Raw genomic sequence first — 21,101 nt, forward strand, 5'->3', positions numbered from 1 at the left:
CAGTTTATCTCAAACCATTGATATTATGAACACTACTGATCAGTAAAAGTGAGCTGGAAGTCCAAACCACTCTTTCTATATATGTATTTCTATCTAAATATCTTGAATCATCAGATATTCAGAAGTCTTAAAATTCCTCATTCCCACTGATGTCAAGATAATGAGGTTTGACTGTACATGCCAATTCATGCTGTCTTGTGCAAAATACAAAAAAATCTCTTCCAGACTTGCAGCATAATGGACATACGATAAATAAGTGAAGATTTTATTGAATGTGTATTTCATTTTGGTTTACTTTCACCTGCCTCAGGTTTAAACTTCTATAAAAACAGACACAGAATCTCCTTTACAACTTTTTTTTCTCTTAAAAATGAGTGTGACCACCAAGGGTGCCTTATGGACTATAATTGCCTGCATGCAAGACTGACTAATTACCACCCATAAAAGTAATCACTTCTGATGCCTTGGGTTAATAATCAGCTGCAGTAAATCATAATCTGTTATTTCTTTCATGAAATCCAGAAATGGCTGATTATCCCAGCAGTGGGATGGTGCAGGCATAAGATCTAGTACTGGCATCAGAATTAACCTACAAACTGAAACTGAACTTTTTACTGTTTTCCAACCAGATTCAGGCACTGAAAATACAGTCAAACCTCAATATCTCAATCTCAAGGGGACTGAGAAAAAAAATGAGAGAAAGCTGAGGATTCAAGATATCGAGCACAAAATATTTAAAGAAAAACATGCTTGGTACTTCTAAATCCCTTCGACACATCCATGGTTCTGAGATAAAGATGTTCAACATATAACAAAGTTCATCTATATATTTTGTTAAAAATAACTTTTTGGGGTCCTTTTTTTTTCTTTCTACATTGTATTAAAATCAGAATACTGTAAAAGCTTTGTTTTTTCCTAAGATTAAAATTTGTTCTAAAGAAATTCATAAATCTATCAAAAGATAAAGATAATTGAACATGGTGATAATCCTTTGAGCATTCCAAAATCTGAGAAAATTATTTTTGTTGATGTTTTCAGTTAATAAGGGTACTTTTCTTTCTACAAATTATTTACTGAAAATGTTGTATTATATTAAAGGTTATGAGAAAAAGAACATGTACATTGTGTAGAATTAAAAATAACAACAACTCAGGACTGAACTCTTTACTAATAACTCTCATTTTTTGTGGTCTATATTTTGATAAGTCAATTGGAGCAACTCGTAATTCACAAAAATACAAAAAAACACTGATATAAGACCGACCACATGCCCCTTTGCTCCAAACAACTTATCATCCTCTACACCACAGAAAACACACAGTTATTATTTATATTTAAATTTTTGATTGGTAATCGAAGTCAATATAAATTGAATAAATATAATTACAAAAATATATATATACATATAATTGAAATTAATCTACTGGGCCTAACCGGGGTATATCCTTCAAGTCTTTTATATTAATCTGTTTTTAAGCCCCAACTTCCATATGTCAGAACGTCACTATTAATGTTATGTAAGGATTCTGCAAATGACTTTATATAATCATATAGCATTATCTGACTGACTTATGAATTGCCCAATCAGTCATGTGATTTGTTGTTATCTATCGTTGGATAGATTTTTTTTTTACTTAAGACATAAATACAGTGAAACTTGTCTAATCTGAATGTTGTGTATTCCAAAATCTTGCCTAATACAATGTAAACTTTAAGTCCCTTCTAGTAAATTCAATTTTTTTAAATGTTGTCTAATCCGGCCAATTTCTATGGAACCAGTGGTGTGTGGATTAGACAAGTTTTACTGTATTAGCCATGATCCTCACAACACCTGTATATCACCTAGATGTCTGCTAGAAACTGTACCTGGAACTGTTAGATATCTTTTCATGGAGAGAGAACCAGTCAACTCGAGTTGCATTCTCGAATGGACAATCCAGACGAGCAGGATCATTCCTCAGTACTGTCAGGGATTGTGTGAACTGGCTCTCGATTAGATGAGGAGTATTTGGGGCTGAAATACAAGACCAAGAGGTCATTTCTGACAAATGGGACTAAGTGACATCATTTACCATTATTTGTGATCATGCACTAAGCTATGACGATGAGGGTATAGCATTACATGTAATTATGTGTATATGACTTTAGACTCGGTAATCGTAACACCTGGATCATAGATATTAACTCATTATAGCATGCCACTGTCACATTTTTGTTTGGTTTCATCATAATATGTATCTAGTGTCTTTGTGGGTATAATGTTCCTTTAACAACTGGGGGTAATGGATCTTCCATAAATATAGGGGAATAGAGAGAAAGCTAGGAATGTTTGTGTGTGTTAAAAAAATCTTATATTTTTTTGTACAGAGAATATGAATCGTTCATGATTTATTTTTATCTTAGCTCCTAAAAAATGAATAATCAGGAAATGAAATTTTCTCAGTTTTTAAAATTCTCTGTACTTTTATGTTTGATCATTAATGTGATGCTATAATATGGATATATGGAGAAACTAAAAGGAACTTTCATCAATAAAAAGAGCAAAATATACATATCACTTCAAAAACATCCAGTAATATATTGCGTATACAATCAATTCATATTTTAATCAATTGAGTAATAGTTTACTAATGCAAAGCAATCATATTTGAATTTCATACATTTAGAAAGTCTTTACTGAATTCATAAAGATCAATATTTTGATAACATTGTAACTGAAATATTAAATGTTAGAAAAATTATCTAGTTCATGGTATAGGTGGCCATCTTAAATTATGGATCATATACATAACACTCAAATTTCCATTCAACAGCTGACTGTCAAAGAAATCGAAAAAGATAAATTAAGCAAACATTTCTGAGTGATGGATATGTCCTGTGATATTTTTTAAAGAAACTTTATCAGATCATTTCATCTGGAGAACACTTTGCTTCCTAAATCAGATGACACGATCACACGACAAGTTAAGATCCAATGTCACGTCGAGTGACGGATAATCTCAGGCCTTTATATCACAGTGTTTTTTAACTGAAAAATGAGCCTTACCTAAAGAGACAAAAATCAGAGAATGACTCTAACAGCTTTAAGATCTGACAAACCAATACGGAATTGGAGAATACCGTACACGCTAAATATTTACTTAGTACATTGGTATTAAAAATATCAGAATAAATTTGGTCAGATGGGGTATTAGGTAGTAGAAAAAATTAACTCTGAAATTACAAAATATTGTCAGTGAACATAGTATCCTGATTTTCTTAATCTCTCTATAAATTTATTTTTTATACCTTTGACGTTCAACAGGAAGTTCTCCGAGCTGTAGCGGGCGCCAGCTGTATTTTCTGCGCGACAGGAATAAATGCCATTGTCCTCTGCTGTTACATTTGTAATGCGTACTTTGGAGCCTTTGTCCAAAATCTTAATTCTGTTCTTGTTAAACAATCTGAAATAATGAACAATGCCATGTACTATTTTGTTAATGTCAAAAACTCTCTAGACTCCCATTAAGTCTAATATATGTCATAGCATAAAATTTTACTGGAACATCTCGAAAAAAAAATGACTTCTTCGCTATTTAGTAGTGAAAAAGTACAGATGCAACTCTTTTAACACATACCAATCTTTGAGAACATTATTTTGTTCAATTAAAGATCATTTTTCACACCAACATTTGTTCCACATTTTTACAAGACACACTATTTTTTTAAGCTTCTTTCAGACCTCACCTGATTTTCTATCTTTGACTGTTGGTGCCATAATTTACAATATTGTCATTTTGACTAGACTTACCCATTACTCAGACTTAACAAGCCTCATTCTCACTCTGTATCTTGTAATGTTGACATCTGCATTATTAACTGTCTTACATCATACACATTCTTATTCTTTGTATTTTCAAAAAAGAAACTAAGGAATCAAATTAATTAATGGCTGCTGGCATTGAAAGGGGCACCTAGTTTCATTTCTTAAAAGTTTTGAAAGTTAAAATTTCCAATGCAAAATCATATGAGAAATGTATGATGTATGATTCATGATCAGTTTCACATGAACTTTTTGGTCAAAGATAAGGTTAATTTGTGAAACTTTACCTTATTTTATCATAGAGCAAAAACTGCACACACATTTAAAGTTCTTGAATCCAACTAATTAGATTTCAAACCTTTGGAATGACCAGAAAGGTTTGTGATATGGTAATGTAATAACAGGTGGCTTTGACTTAATAATTGAGATTTTATGGTGAATATTCCAGGGTGTTTACAAATCCAGCTACCTGTATGGGTTCAATACCCTGTGCTTCTGAAAACACTGTCTTACAAGACACATTTTAACACAAATATTTGTAGTTAATCTCATTATTTTGACATTGTGTGCCTGTATACCTCAGAAATACTGTTGCTGCTCAGAAACAATTCAACCTGAGCAAGAAAAATATCTTTCTGATGATTCAAAGTAAGAAGTCAATTCATTTCTCCCAAGCATTATCAAAATAATTCAAAAGCTAAAATAAGGTGCCAAGAAATGACATCTGTGTGTGCTCTGAACAGCTACAGCAGCAGAGAGGGAAATTCCTACAAAGTTTTATCCCCCCTTCACCTATTATTTTTCATCCTATTGTCTGTTGTTGAGAATTCTAGTTCACAATTCACAGATCTTGTTTTTTTCCCCCCAAACTACATTTCCTGAGACTATAAGATGTTGCTGCAAGCGTTGCACTTTTTACCCATTGCTGACAAAAAGCACGTTTTGATTACAGGCTGTGGCCTATTGAAATTTGACATTATTAAATGGCAATTAGATGCCTGTGTTGCATCAGTCTTGTTATTGTAAGCTACAGAAGGTGGCCCTGTTGTAAACAGTTTACATGCACTCTGACTGCTGTCTGCCAACCAAAATCTATCAGCATCCTTAACTTCCACAAGCACGACAGGGACTGCAATCGGACTCCAATAAACTGTTGTTCAATTCTTTGTATATAATGCTTTCATTTATAATTTTCAGTCCTTCAGTATTTTCATTTATATTTTTTCAAAGATAGTATGACCAAAAAAGAATGGCACTTCTACGCATCAATGTTTTAAGTAAATGATCCGTGTCTTTGTTGAGATTAACTTCATGTTGTGCTTAGAGATGCAAGAAATATTTTCTATGACATATCCTGAAATGTTTTATCTTGAACAGCAACTCCGATTCTCATTTTTCTACTGGGATATTTTTAGAAATGGGTTCTTGGAAAGGAAAACATGTAGCATGTGTTGACTGATGACCATTTGAAAGTGTTTTCCACTGAACAAAACCAATCATGCAATGAGATGTACAGGCTGTAGGTTTTCTGAATGCAGCAGTTGTTTGGCATTCATTACATGTGTTAAAGTATTCTAGTGTGTCTATGTTGTAGTGTAAACATTCAAAGAAACATTTTTGTTGTCTTGTTTATAAATAAAGGCATGTTTTCTCTTTTGTGCACAATAAAGGAGTGGGAAATGCAGATGTTCTATGGCAGTATGAGTAGGGCAAGTCAGCAATTCAGTGAAAAAACAAAAGCAGGAAAATGAGAATTAAACTGAAGCTGTCAATTCCACACAACTAAGGGCAATCCGGGGAGTAGAGAAGGCTTAAAACAATCCTATTACAGCTTTATTGTCATTCACCAAGCTTAATTACTTAAAAAAATCCATACTAGTTAAATCAGTCCTCAATCACTTTTCTTACAAATTTAGGAGAAATATTGAAGAATTATGCAGCTGTACTCTCCTTAACTCCTCATCAAAAGTTTGTATGTTCTTGACTAAGGCATCATTATAGAATCTTATGTCTCTAATGTGACAGAAAAATAAACTTCTCTGATTTTCTTTTTAAAGAGTTGATCATCATTAGAGGTCACAGATAAGTTGTTTAAAATTGCAGGTATTCAACTTTCAAAGATCACCTGCCTAATAACAGAAAGCAGAGTAAGAATTTGACATAGAACAACAAATTCTGGGAGACTTCCCAAGTGGAAGCCATGCTGGCCCTTCCTGTGACTTGAATTAATACATTGTACTGAGGTATTTTGTACATTAGTTCCTGGCAAATGAATCAAGGAATGCATAGCTGAAAACAGGGGCCACTAATTCAAAACCTGAGTAAAGTTTATTTTCTTTGCAATGTAATGTAATCAAGGAATTTCCTTTGCCTAAAGAGACATGGATAGAATCCAACCAGCTGTTCCCTTACAGAAAGGGTAGATATCAAATTGTAATCACCAACTCCCAGTCAAAGGAAGAGGAACCAAGAAATGTTACATAAATATATATTTTTGCGCAAAATTGCAACTATTCAATAATTGTTATATAGTTTTATTGACTCTTCTATTTCTATAGCGTAGAGGCTAAATGATTCTAACGCTGCATTTATAATGTCATGTACTTGAATCCATTCAAATGCTGTCAACATTCTAACATCAATAATGCTAAATATTCAAAGTCAATTTTCAATGGCATAATTTCATTATCTATTGATATGAAAAAATTGGCTTAACATTCCAGCATCTAATCCATCTCATCATTTGCCCACAAAATAATTCTGATGAATTGTATGAATTGACTGCTTCAGAACCTTAACTAATTTCCTAATGGAAGTGAAGCAGAATTTTCATTACTTTCCATTACCCATGTTTACTCCTCCAATAGCCCAAGCAGAAAAGCCAGACATCATTGTTAGTTTAAGTTAAAATGAAAATTGGAAATACAGATGTTGAAAATTTATCTTAAGGTAGAGTGGAGGTGCAGTGATTGACACTGTTATAGTTCTCTAACAGGATCATTTTACTTTGATGTGTTAGACATGGAGATGTTTAGGCATTATAGACGCATCATTTCCTTCCCTCTTGCAGGTTCTCACCTTATTAATTTTTTCATCAGGGAGGCTTAAACGTTTGATAGGCATGCTTCATTTGAGACTATCGTTTGAATTTTACAATAATAATCATCTTAGGCTTAGAAGACCAGCACATCAAACACTGCCTTACTACAGGCCCGCATTCCCTGTGAGTCACAGGTAAACTGCATCCTGGGAATGAACGGATCCTTCATACATGTCACGGCTTAATTCAGTATTTTTAAGTCAACACTTTCTCAGCAGATAGACAAACAAATAATTTGCCAAGAAAAAAAGTTTCATGAAAATAGAGATGACGTGAAAAACCTTATAAAAATAAACGTCAAGAGGTTAACAAGTTTAAAGCTGCATGATCGTCATGTTAAAAGCAAATGCCGGAATTTTCTTTAAGAAATCTTGCTGGTGAATTGCTGAGTGATAGCATTTGACATTTTCAGAGGTTGGGTAATTTGTGTAATTGCACAATTCTTGCAAGAAGTCAGCGTAGCCTGTAGGTATGAATTTGTATGTACATCCAGAAATTTTGATGATTTTAAAGCATAGACTCTCTTCGTCAAGCACTTGGGCTCTATGTCAGGTTTAGAGGTTTTTGATTGAGCTCTTGTGTTTTTGCATCATTCATTTACTATATACACTGCATCATATTCCTATAAACAAATAGTGAATGACAGAAGCTAGGGACTTTAATTAACACTGAAAACCCTCCTATGTACCTACTGTAATTATGATGACTTGCGTGGGGAATAAAAACAGACAAGATGGATCAAATAAGGATTAAGAAAATTTGAAAATTAAACTGTGCTCAATAAATCACTGAAGTTACATATCTCAAAAATCCCAAAAAGACATAATTTTAAAGATTTTTAACAATTTTCCCTCCTATACTCTCTATAATAAAAGTTCCAGTGATTTTTTTTAATTACCATTATTATTATTTTCAGAGTTTTATCAAATTATGACATCACTTTATTAACACAAACTAAATCCTTTTTTTTCTGTCTGCATTTTTTCTTTTGCACCAGAAATCATTTTTACAATGTTTGGGTTATCTCTTCAGTCTGCTGCTGCCTTTGCATGCAGTGGACGTTTGTCAAAATACAAGTAATTTTAACAGCTGGAATAATGGTAGCATGGCAAGGTGTTAAAACATCATTCTACAAACAACCCACTGTCATATAAAAACAGCCTACTGCAGAGATTAATATTTTGAAAATAAACTGTAGTAACATGTAGAAAAAATATTTGGCTCTAATTGCATTTTAGTTGGCATTTTTCTAAGGGCAGTACCTTAACATTTCTCTGGCTATGCAGAAAAATCATATTTGCTTGGCATCTTGAATTAAGCACAAGCTGTAGTCTAAGCAATATGCTTTTTAGGACTAACAAATTCCCTCATTTTTCATTTTAAGGATATAGAGGATATTTAATGCTGTGTATTGGATATGGAATTTATTTCGAAAGTGGGACAGGATTTCTTTTATATTTTCACGAGTGTGAAGCACAAGTAAAAATATTTTTAAAAAATCCTGTCTCATGAGTGAAATAAATTCGACATTAAACTACAAAACATTGAATTTTCTGTTTATTACATTTTCTTTGATTTTCCTTTATCTCTGTCTTTTCGTAACACAGTGTCATAGGCTGTGACATCATAGTTGAGCAGTTGAGACAATCATAGCTTAACGATTGTGAGATTGAAAACATTGTAAACATGAATTTCAACAACAGTCATTTTTGAAAAAAAAAATTTGGCAGTTTTAGTCCTGTCAGGATGGTTTATTTACTCTCTCTGCAACAGGCCAGGGAGTAATTTTATACAACTCTTCATGAAGGGAAGGAAAATCAAGAATTTTACCACATTTCTGATACTCTTTCAAACTTTAAAGACAAAATTTATTCAATAAATAAATTACAGTATTTTACTGTTGATAATGTAATAAATTGATATTTCCCAGTCTTAAATAGGCATGGATTCAGGCACTGGGGCTTTCCTGACATCCCCAGCCCCCTCCCCCAAAAAATTCAGATCTAGTTTTCACTGTCTTATACTGATAAGGTAAAGTTAAAGGTAAAATTGCAGTCATTTATACCGTATGTCAAAATAAGGTTTACTAATTGCTGTTTCTCAAGACTTTACTTGGGTTTTGCCCCCTGGCCCTTCTTTTCCCCCTCCTCCGTCCCTGACACTGCCCTGACCTGCTGAGGACCTCAGTGTTACCCAAACCCCACAGTGCCCTCACAATCTTATACTGACCCCTCTAATGCCAAATCCTGGATGTGTGCCTGTTAAAGAATTACTGGAAATTAATATTGAATTCAAATCCTGTTCAGTTAAAAGCACTGACTTTTTCCAATATAAGGATATTTTGTAGATTTTTAACTTGCTGCACAGATCATATGATTAATTTTAAAATATGATTACTTTGCTTGTTTATGAAACATGTAATCAAGCCTTATAAAATCTTTTCTAACAGATGGTAGTTTCTTTTGATCTTGTCAGAGGCAGTATATTTAAAAATTTTGAAAAACAAAGAGGAATTCAAACCTGAACCTCTACTGACGTCATTGACACTATATAACACATAACATACTGAGTGATTTCATCCAAATGTGGCTTAATTTTCAAATCCACTTCAGATGTTGGAGATTTTTGCTGCTTTTGACACTTAAAGATTACTGTTACATGAATCTTAAAATTAACATTATAAATAAAGGAAGATAATGCATATCTAAATTCTGATCTATGGTAAATGTAAATTATGTAAACACAGTCTTTTTAATCAAAATTGTATGAAAAAAAGACACCTATCATCATTGTCATACTCAAATTGAAATTCACTTTCAATAATTACTGCACATTCCTAGCTATATGTGAGCAATGAATTATTGCATAATTTCAAGAGAAGCACCAATTTCGAAAATAAAATTATTCGCTTTTATTGTTATATTGCTGAAATATATGCATGCAAAAACTTGTGAACAACAGTGCTCTCACAAATTCATGTTCTCACTATTTGACATCAATTAGCCATTCCACAATATTAAGTACTCACATAAAATAAGGAATCACATTACCTTAAAATGTTTATAATAGAATGTTAAAATTCCTTTATCATAATTTTAAATCCAAATGACATCTTCTTTTAGTGCTACCAAATGAGCTACAGCGGGCAGGTTAAAGTGTCTGCCTGACTGGGATTCAAACCCAGGACTTCCTGATAACCATTAAGTGCTGACCTACCAAATCCCTGTTATAGAACATTATATCAATTTTCAGTGATCACTAACTTGAACCTGAATGTAATGTATGGTATTATCATGTTGTAAATTTTGAATTTACTAAGGGTAGGTAAATCCAAACTTACCTCCCCGTAGTAAATTCAAAATTTACATGATAGTATCATTGTGGTACCAACAGTAACTTAGTCTAACCTGATAGTATTATCCCAGTTGTTACTTAGTCCAACCAGAATGTTTTGTGTAGTAACAGCAGTTACTTATAGAGTCTACCCTGAATGCACTGTATGTTACTTAGACTAACCTGAATGTGTTTTTCTGTACCAATGGCCATTTAGTCTAACCTGAATTGGTAGTACTAGTGGTCACTTAGTATATCGACCCTTTTTGGGTACAACTGGGAATTTCGTAGTGAAAAAAGTGGCAAAACTTGGAAGTACTGATGGCATATTTTAGAATAAGACTGAAAGATTGTAGGCTTATCCTATTCAAATCTCTATAACTATAATCTAAAATTCAATGTTGTGGATAAAGAGCACTGAAAAATTCAGTCTATTTGTCAACTCATTTGGGAATTATACCTTAATTGGAGGGAAAAAGAGTCAGTTTTGATTTTGGACAGAGTCCTTTTTTTACCATACCTACATGCAATGCTCAGTCTTGAACATGGTACCAGTTGTTACTTAATCTACACTGAAGGCATTGTGGTGTAGTGGTTACTATTCTAACCTGAAAGTGTTGTGGTACCAATCAAACAGCAGCTCTGGGTTTCCAGTTATCTGACACTTTAGGAGAACCTCTGAATTCAGGACCAACTCCTTCGGCTTTGGTCGCTTCAATTCCACTTTGGCAGTTTTATCTATCCCTAAAAGAGAATATAAAAAGAGCAATTTTATATTATGTATTCATTAAGGGCAATTGTATCATTTCATTTTTTTTTTCAATTTAGAAATAACCATGTACATGGAAAATAGTGCCAAGATTATTACTCTGTACAATGAAATATGTTGATATTTAATGGTACTGTATGTGGGGAGAACATAGCAGTAACAAAACTTTATTAGTGAAATGGCATTAATTTGCCTATGTCACACAAAATTCTAATCAACTTCCTTTCATCACTGGCAATCAGTGTCAGAAATACTTGCTCACTTCGATACAGAATGCAAACTGAAATATTAAATTGATGTGAATAACTTCACTTCTTTTAATCCATGCCTAGAAAATGGCTGGTACCTGCATATCTTTCCATTTTTTTTAATTCTAAGTTAAAAAAAATTACAAGAAATAAATTTTTATTATTTTTTAGAAAGATGCAAGCACTTTTCCAACAAAGTTCAAATACTCTTGTTAGAAAGGTGAGATGCATTTAATACTGCACTGAATGAAGCTCCAAGACATCATGGCTATATTGCACTGAGTGCATCATACATTATATTTTGGATTGAATTTGCTAATTAGAGGTTGCTAGTCCTGAAGACAGGTGAGCACGCCTGCAGTCAGATCTTAAGTACACAGGAATGCTGTAATTGGGGGGATTTCATAAAGTGCTGCCCTAAGAGCTCAAACTGCCCCACTCATCATAAATATCATTTACTCTACATCACTATTTTCAGCAGCCTTAGTGACAGGAAAGGAAATGCTGGAGGCATCTGATGCACTGCCACACTGCCAGAGGGTGGGAAGCCTGTACTATACAGAAAATTGTCAGACGAAGAACTGTAACAAACAAGGGACAATGTCTTCAGGGGGGAAAACTTCACTGACAATAGCTCCTCAGTATGTACCAGATGAGGAAGTAAAAAATTTCAAAAAATAGTTGTTTTTCTGAACATAATATGCATAATTCCTCCCAGCTCTTTGAATGACTACCCTATCTATGTTTTGAAAGATGTCACCTAATCTCTACGAACTAATTTTTTTGTGACAGCTGACTTTTAATTCCCTTTCTTAGGCATATGCACCTAAGATGCATTGATATTGGGAACTTTTAGTAACCCTACATTATACCATTTTACATTTTTTGGTCACCTTGGACCATAATATCAATAAATTATTTGTTTTTGTCACATAACACCTTTCATAATCAGAACACAATTCATAATTAAAGAGTTCTTGAGATTTCTTATTTCAACACTTGACAACTACTTCGACCTTACTACCAAAGCTTTAAAAAGTCAAAGAATAGTTTGTGCAGAGGGTTGTTGCTAAGTTTCTAGTCCCTCTGTGTTATCTGCTTCCATTAACATTTTTGATGGCACACTGCAAACATCCAGGTGTAAGAACATGTACCAATTGCTGTGCAAATTTGACACAAACCTCACGAGCAAGACTTTCCAATCGTAAACATACCCTTGAAAACTATTACCAAACCATGGAAATTCTACAACTGTGAAGAAAAGTGGACAAAAGCACACCTTGAAAACTATCTATTATTGAGAAATGTGGTTGTTTTAAGTGACAAGGATACAAAAAGACATTTAAAATGTAGAAGATTCCCAAAGTCCAATGTGTCAAATCAAAACAAGACAGTCACATGACCAGTAAAAACATGACCACTTAATCCTTCTTTAACATTTAAAACTATGGGAGGAGAGAAAAGTATTTGCACTTTCAGAATCAAAATATGTATTTAGTAAAAGGAAAAGAAATTGCATCCAAAGGGGAAAAACATTAATGACGTCAAAGTTGTGTTCTTTCATAACAAAGTTTAGTGTGCAAAGTTTAGTGTACATGTTGGATTTACACACATATACATACACAATTTAAAGTCAACAGTAAAAAACCTTGAGAGAAAAATTGGCTATAAAAGGGATATTAGGTCTCAAACATGTCCCTGAGGTTTCCGCTGGGAAGTTACTATTCTTATATCAAAGGAAATTAAAGTCTCAGTGGAGCTTGCAGAATATGGTAATTATTGGATGGTTCACATGTCCCTAGAAAACAGGCAAGTCTAATAAATCTGCTCCTCAGACAAGCACAAAAACAATAATCATCATAAAAATGTATTATGAGAAATAATATTTCCTGGACTAATAATACTGAGCATTATATCAGTGGCAATCACCACTACGGCCCACTGGTAACCTTTCTGGAGTTTTTTAAAGTGAAAATCACTAGAGATCTGTTTGAAATAATAACCTCTGGAATTTAATGCAATGATCTTTGAAATCATGCTGAAGAAATTTCTGTTTCTGAATCAGTCAAAACTACACTCATATTCTGTACTTAGTATAAAATGGTGATGTCTGATACAGAGCAGCCTGACATCCTCATAAGGTAGTGTTGTTAGAATTTTAAAATTCAATGCAATATTTTACAGAATTTTGAATTTATCATGGCTGCCCCATTAGCTGTCATATTTTTGTCCTCTGCCATGCTAATGGTCCATTGCTTTCCACTTCATGTTACCTACATACTACACCTTAAATTAATGTTGACAATAAGGCCCATTATAGGTCACTGTTAAGTGTTCCTGATGGAGCATCGTATGCGAGAATTCTGACACCACTTTTTAAAGTTTTTTAATGAGCAGGAAAATCTCATTTGCATTAATTACAGAACTCATTATACACATACCTTGTTTCACATTAATGAATTATAGTGTAGGCAACAGAATTAACATTTGCTAATGCATGTGCAGAGAAGATTAATGATGCAAAAGGAGGTGTCATAAAACTCAAAATTCTCATGGTGGGCAACATTCTGTCTTTAATCTCCCTGTGGAGCAACAGATAAACAGATGGGGGTTCCACCTTTCTTGTTTGTTCACAGTGACATATTTGGTTCAGAAGTTGCCCTACATCAGGATTCAATGCCATGACAACCTAAGAGCTGTAGGAAGTCCCCAGGACAACCTCCCCCCTCCTTTATCTCGCCAAGTCATGACATAGAGGCTGCTCTGCTTAGTTTTTGTTTCTGGCAGGTGCTAGTCTAACAGACAGAAGTCAAATCACTTGACCCCCAGAATGGCATGTTTACTCAGCTACAGCCAAACCTTTTTATATCTGCTCTACGGATTTTGCCAAGAATGCATGGAAAAAGGTATTCAAAGTTTGACCACCTTCTATATGAAGTTGATTTTAGAAAAAAAAAATGTGTAAAATGATTTTTCACAGCTGCTCTAGCGATGTTTTACAACCCTAAACTAAAGAAATGAGTAATGATTAACAATCTTATTTGTATTCCCTGTCCTACAGCTGAATCTATTTCTCCAGTCGAATTTCATGGAATGCTTCAGGGGAAAACAACAGATATTTTAACTAGTGAAGAAGACCTCGTAGTAATAGGGAACTGTTGAACAACATGCTGCATACTTTTGTAAATGAATCCTTTTTTTCTAAATCAACAAGCTTAGATTTTCACATCTGTAAACTGGGAGGTAAAAGTTGTGGATGTAGACTTTGAATTCAGGGTGGCACTATCAAATATATTGCTGATGATCAGCAGATCTTACTCAGAAGTCATGTATTTTTTCCTGATATCTAGATACAGAGGCAGAAACAACCTGTGACACTTCAGATACAACCAAAGGTTTTCATTAATAGCTATATGGTGTACTGGCAGACACATTGAACTTATCCATCAGCATATCTTAAAGAACCTGGGGCAACTACATTCTCCCTTCAGATTCAGAGATTTTTTTTTTGGACATAGCGTATTATATTTGAAGGAAAATGGGTGTAATGATAGGGTTTGTACATTAGCTGATCCTTACAAGACCAGAGACAAAAGACAGAGAACAATGTCCAGGGTGATCCCCCCTAACATGGCCCCATCCATCATCCGTAACACAAACTGTTCAGTGGACCAGTGTGGATTAAATCCCTCTCCTGTTCACACAAACAACCAACCACTCTGTCAACTAAAGGTATCCGGTTTCAAGTTAATGCCACTTTTTTTTTTTAAGCATTTGGTGTTTATTTATTTCTAATCAAAATATTTACTTTCTTCAGCCACTGTTAAAGCTTCTGCCTAATTTCAGCATTCAAATTTGGTTATAAAAACTTAACTTCCCTTACCTCTGGCTAAAGTTAACCAATTAGGTATAAGATGGATGAATTAAAACATATTTAATGAACTTTGTACACTTAAGTCTTAACTCACAATAGGATTTTTAACTACTAGCTAACCAGACCAAATACAGATAAAAAAATCTGATTTCCTCTGATGAGGCAGAAATGTCAAGTATAACAGACCAGGGATAATGGTTAGAAGTCTGACTAGCTCCATTTTGTCTTGTTTTCCATCAGCTACTTTAGTTTAGTAGGCAGACATTTACAAGTGTTTAATGGAAATAAATGTTTGACAATGCTGAAAAATACCACAAAATCTAATAATGAATGTGACAATAGGAGATATAAAGAATACCCATGATGCTCTTCATCTGAAGAAGTGGGAACAATTTTGTCGCAAATCATGGCTGTATGGGTTATGAAGTATGGAATTTCAGTGATTTCAATGGTGCCTTTTATTTAAAAACATTACCAACCTCAACCTGTCAGATTCTCAAAGACTCACAAATCTATGATTGATTTTTCTGAAGTAGATGCCTTTATTTACAAAGTGCATGTATTATTGCAGCACCACAACTGCATCCGCTGCTTTAATTAAGGGATATTATCAAATTTTATAGCTCTTAAGAGATGAGCACTTCTTAAAGATAAAATTTGCCAATTAAAAGCAGGGCAAGCATTATTTCGCTCCTTTATCAGTCAGATACAAACTCCAATGTAGGAATTGAACATCTGCCACAGAAAATTGAATCTGAACACCAATGTTAACACAGATCATCAATAAATATATCTATGGGCCATCTTTTGTCTTCATTGATTGACACCAAGTAAATAAATCATTTGTTGTCATAAAAGAAATGAAGACACATCGTCACTTTTAAATAATGATTTTTTTTTTATGACCAAAAAAAAACAACAAACAAACAAACTTTTTTTTTCAATATTTTCTGTCAATAATCATATAAACTTTTTATTCTTATTTTGCATTTTTATATCTTCATGTTTATTTAAATCTTTCTAAAAAATACAGTTCAAGCAAATTCAAAGAATTGTGGTCCCCATCTCTCAGTGTCTTAGTGGATGGGATGCAATTATTCATGGCATATTGTTAACTGTCTTTTCTGTGTGTTCTGTCTTGTCTTTCCATCATACAAAAAAGATTTAGAATATTATTATAAGTTATGGTGAAGGTTAAAGTTTTTTAAAAATTGAATCAAACAATCATTAGGTCAAATATCATACTGGGTAATACAATCCAAAAGGTCTTGTTAAAAGTAATGCACATGTGAAAAAATATGAAAGCCCCATCTCTTCTGAAGCAAAAGTTACAGTCAAATTTAAAATTTTTGATAAGTAGGTCAAACTTCTAGGTCAAGGTCATGAAGTCAAAAATGATACTTTTTCTGAAAGGTGTTGTCACAGGTAATGTACAGGTCAAATATGAAAGCCCAATCTTCTCTAATTCAGAAGTTATCACCAATGTTAAAAATTTTGAAAAGTACTGCAGGTTAAACTTTAAGGATAAGGTCATGAGACATACACTGTAATACATTCAGAAAGGTTTTGCAAGAGGTAATGCACTAGTCAAATACAAATTTCTTATCTCTCTCATTCTCTCATCACCAATGTTAAAATTTTTTTTAAGAGGTCAAATTTCATATTGAAGACAGAGGGTTAAAAATCATAAAAAAAAATTTCTACAGATCTTGTCACATGTAATGGGCATGTCAAATATGAACACCCTATTTTCTCTCATTTAAAAGTTATTACAAACATTAAAATTTCTGAAAAGGTTAAGGTCAAGGTCATGGGGTCAAAAATCATAGCAAGTTTAGGAAGGTCTTGTCACAAGTATTGCACATTATGCACATGTCAAATATGAATGCCCTATCTTCTCTTATTTAAAAGTTAGACCAAGCCTAAAGCTTAGTGACATGCAATGTGTGACTGAAGAATGAGATTTAGTGTCCCCTCATTTTTGCAAAAGCAAGGGGACAATAGTATGGCAAAATATTCATAAACTTGTTATTGTTATGACTTTGCGAAGAGGATGGTTCCAAAAATATGCATTTGAAATATTTTGGCTAACTATGAGGTCATACATATACTAAAAGTTTTATTTTTTCCTGAATTTTAAGTGAACATGCATTCTATTTCATCTGACCATTAAATAAAAATTAGACCTCCTCTCTCAAATGAGATCAGACAGCTACTATCCATTAGCTGGTTCTACAAGACTACACTTCTGTTCATTTCCAGCTGATCTTGCTATAGGTTCCTGTAAAAACATTTACAAAATGTAGCAGTTTACTGCTTGGTAAAGTTTAGGTACCCCCTCTCTCCCTCCCTTTCTCTGATGAGTAAAACACATCATTTGTCTCCTGTCTAGAAGTTTCATTATCCTTTACCACAGAAACTTCAGGTTTCATTTGTGTTTCACGTTAAATGACACAAACATGACACATTTGAAAATAATTAATACTGCATTATGTTAAAATTTAAACAAATTCTAAAGTTAAATAGCATTTGCATAAAATAACTATTCCTCATAATTCTGCCAGAATAATTTCAAATTAGTATTCTTATTCAACTCTTTTAAATACTATTAAGTGTGCAGTGGAATTATGTAATAATTCACAGGTATCGGATGTTGACTCCCAATAGTCATAACAAAATCTCAACTTTTTTTCTGGAAGTTCTATAGAATTTGTAGACAGTACATTGACATTATCATGAATATGCCATAGCAGTCTCTCAACAACAGAAAAATATTTGGCCTCAACCACCAAACATGGTTTTCAAATTTTGACAATAACCAATAGTAAATTAGGGGGGAAATCCAAATTTTAATGATTTCAAAAAAATTATGGCACTTGCCTATATAAAGGAAAATCAATAATGCTACCCCTTCTATCAGCTACATTTATGAATATATTGAAAAAATTTCCAATAAAATACATTTCACACTGGGTTAAATAATCAATTACTTTCCACAATATTAAATAAACAAGATACAGACTTCTCAGTGCAGATCTGGGGTCATCAATTCTCTCATGCAAAATTACATAAAGATTTCTTCTGTGTTTCCTGCACCCACATGCAAGTTTTTAAAATGTGCTTGATATAGATTTATAAAGGGTGCACATTGTTGAAGAGGTCTATGGTAATTGAGGGACATTTTCTCATAAGAACCAGTCAATTAGTCTGGGGTATTAGTGCAAAGAATTAAGACAAATGGAAAACTAGAAAGTAAACCTGTGTGAATATGGATATTTTATCAAAATGAAGTACTAAATATTGATTGCCAATGAATTGACTTGTGTACATTAAATTACTGCTGAGTATCTCATATGAATAAAAGAAAATCCTTACCAAAAAAAAAAAAAAAAAAAAAAATTACAATAAAACATAAATTCATACTAAAAAATTAAATTTCCCCCTGAATGAAGACACAGACTGTGTAACTGAAATATAGCTAGTCCAGAAGTAAAACATCAGTAACTATTTCAGCATTTGCACTTTCTATGCTTCTCTTCACCTCAGGTTTCAATATTCAAGCATTATTTAGCCGGATCTGGACAATATCTGTTATCTGGGAGAAGGTTCAGGAACTCTATAGAACAAGGTTACTGTGGGGTCGACCTCTCATCTAAATTCTAGATTCTGTCTTATAAGTTTCATTCATCTTCAAATTAATGCCAACTTCCTTTGATTAAAAAAGAATTTGATCTCAAAACAATCGTACATTGTCATTAAGAGAATCCAGGAGCACGCTTTTTTAGTGGAAAATTCCCATTGAGAAAATATGCAAAACTGCGCATTCTTTACATTTTGAAATTTTGTTGCTCTTCTAGCTGTGTTTTGATTTTCTTTCCTTTTCTGTTTTGTAATGACTTGTATATGAAAAAAATGTCCAATGAACTTTATCATGACATTGCATTTAAATCTGCTTCCATATCAATAATATAATGATCCTCAACAATTTAATGCAACACAATGATATGTCCTTAACCCAAAACCAGCAAAATTACCCATAGCTTATACTATGTAACTAGAACTTGTATTAAATATTCCAATAAAAGACAATTTTCTACTGCCATGATCTCTTTAAATGAAGCAAAATTGACCATAAAAGGATCTGATATATGATATGGCTCTTATATTCCTCAAAGAGTCTGTCACATGATGAAAAGGTTCAGTCACAAACAGTTTAACAAACTGTCCATCAAGATTAGGTCTTTTACTATTAAGAAAATAATAATAAAAAGTTAAACACATATAAATGAAGAAAAATGACATAACGTTGAATTGTATGCATTTTAATTCTTATATCAGTAAAGGATCTCATTGTTACTTTCCTGGGGAGTCCTGTCCAAACTATAGAAGAAATCACCTTGAGGATCTCCCTCACAGAATTTTCACAGGCAATTTTTTTGTGGTTGTCAAATGCTACATTAAGTCCATAAAGAGGACATGGATTGTAAGTCTATTAAGTGTTGTCAGCTAGAAGATGATAGATGAATATGTATTATCTAGGTGCAAAAGTCTTACACAAACTCCACTGCCTCACACCAAGGGTCTGATAGTCAAGGTCAAAGTGATGGCTTTTAGAAAGAAAAACTGGTTAAAAGCACAATTAATTTTCCCTTCATTTTTGAAAAACATCTGGTAAAAAAAAGTTTTCATCATTATTTTTAAATAAGCTATTCCTTGGAATAAGCAGAAGTGAGTGAAAGCCTGAATTAATAGTGATTTTTGCACCCAAGGAATTTTCCAGTTTGGTTTTCTTATTAGAACATGGCCATGTTTCTACTCAGTAGGCAGATCTCCGTGAAATTTTGCTGGGATATCAAAAAATAAATTACACCGTCCGTTTACCATGAATTGTTCAGAGGCACAGGTCAGGAGGGTGCAAATTTTGATCCCCCAGGTTTTTATCCTCTCCAGCCCACCAGAAATTTACTTCAAATTCAAAAATATGTCAGAAAAATAATTAGGCAAAGAGATAAGGTGTATCCAAAATCGAAGGTCATTCATAAGATCTTGAAAGCATGGAAGGCTCTTTTTTGACTGTTCATTCAGGGTTAGTCAATCTGATTAAAATCTGAAGTCTATAAATCCCTAGCCTTATCTTCTGATCAGCTGGATGACAGATCTGCTTATTTTTTGTATTGATACCCAGTTACCAGATTTCATGTTTGTGGACAAATAAGTTTTCAAATGCCAATCCTGGAGTGTCAATTATTTAAGAAATAAAAAATTAGGTTTTAATTGCTACACATCTGCAGAGATTAGATAAAGTCTATCTTTGTCATCAGTACAATAAATATGTTCTTATTTGCCAAAAATATGCACATGTACCGGTACATTGTATTCCTTCAGGTTAATCTGGAACTTATTTTGTATATGGGCCAGTCAGTGCATTTACTGTAGTTTTTTTTTTCTCAGTAGCTAAAACTGATTGAGCTAATAGAACACTTGCAAAAAGAGATGTTTAAGACAGTAAAAACTGATATTATGTTTCCTGGCATAACCCTGTACAAATGTTGGTATAATGGTATGGGGTAATCAGTTAATTCTAATGACTTTCATGTGTAAACAGTTGACAAGAGAGGGGTTCTCCTTGACTGCCACAGAGTGACACAGTGGTTACAAGTGGCAATTTAAAAAGTTACCCAACACCCTTCTTCAATCCTATCCCCTTCATTCATTAATGTCTCTAATTCCTTTGATATGGCATTTCCAGTTGGTGTGCTTTTTGGACCTTTTGTTCCTTATTCCTCAGTTTACAGTCACAGTATCAAAAGATTACTGGATGAAAATAATCCAAAAGTTTAATCTCTTTTTATATTTCTTTTAATCTACAGAGGCCATCATTAAAAACTTTTTCGTTTGATGTACTTCAACCCACATTTTTCAAGGTGGGTTGGTAGTCTGTATTTTTTTTTTTTAAATTACTCAACACATTGATA

General features: G+C 33.3%; 1 protein-coding gene across 1 annotated transcript in view; it reads right to left on the minus strand.

Annotated features, from left to right (window-relative positions):
• Positions 1 to 21,101, minus strand: part of LOC133181968 (inactive tyrosine-protein kinase 7-like) — a 75,305-nt gene that overhangs the window by 16,277 nt on the left and 37,927 nt on the right. Inside the window, 3 exon segments of the mRNA XM_061316637.1 lie at positions 1,867 to 2,014; positions 3,289 to 3,443; positions 10,844 to 10,979. Of these exon segments, the coding sequence (XP_061172621.1) occupies positions 1,867 to 2,014; positions 3,289 to 3,443; positions 10,844 to 10,979 (439 nt within the window).

This window comes from Saccostrea echinata, unplaced genomic scaffold (assembly GCF_033153115.1).
Source record: "Saccostrea echinata isolate AGI-Se365-2 ecotype Australia unplaced genomic scaffold, CSIRO_AGI_Sech_v1 ptg000009l, whole genome shotgun sequence".
NCBI classification, from domain to species: domain Eukaryota; kingdom Metazoa; phylum Mollusca; class Bivalvia; order Ostreida; family Ostreidae; genus Saccostrea; species Saccostrea echinata.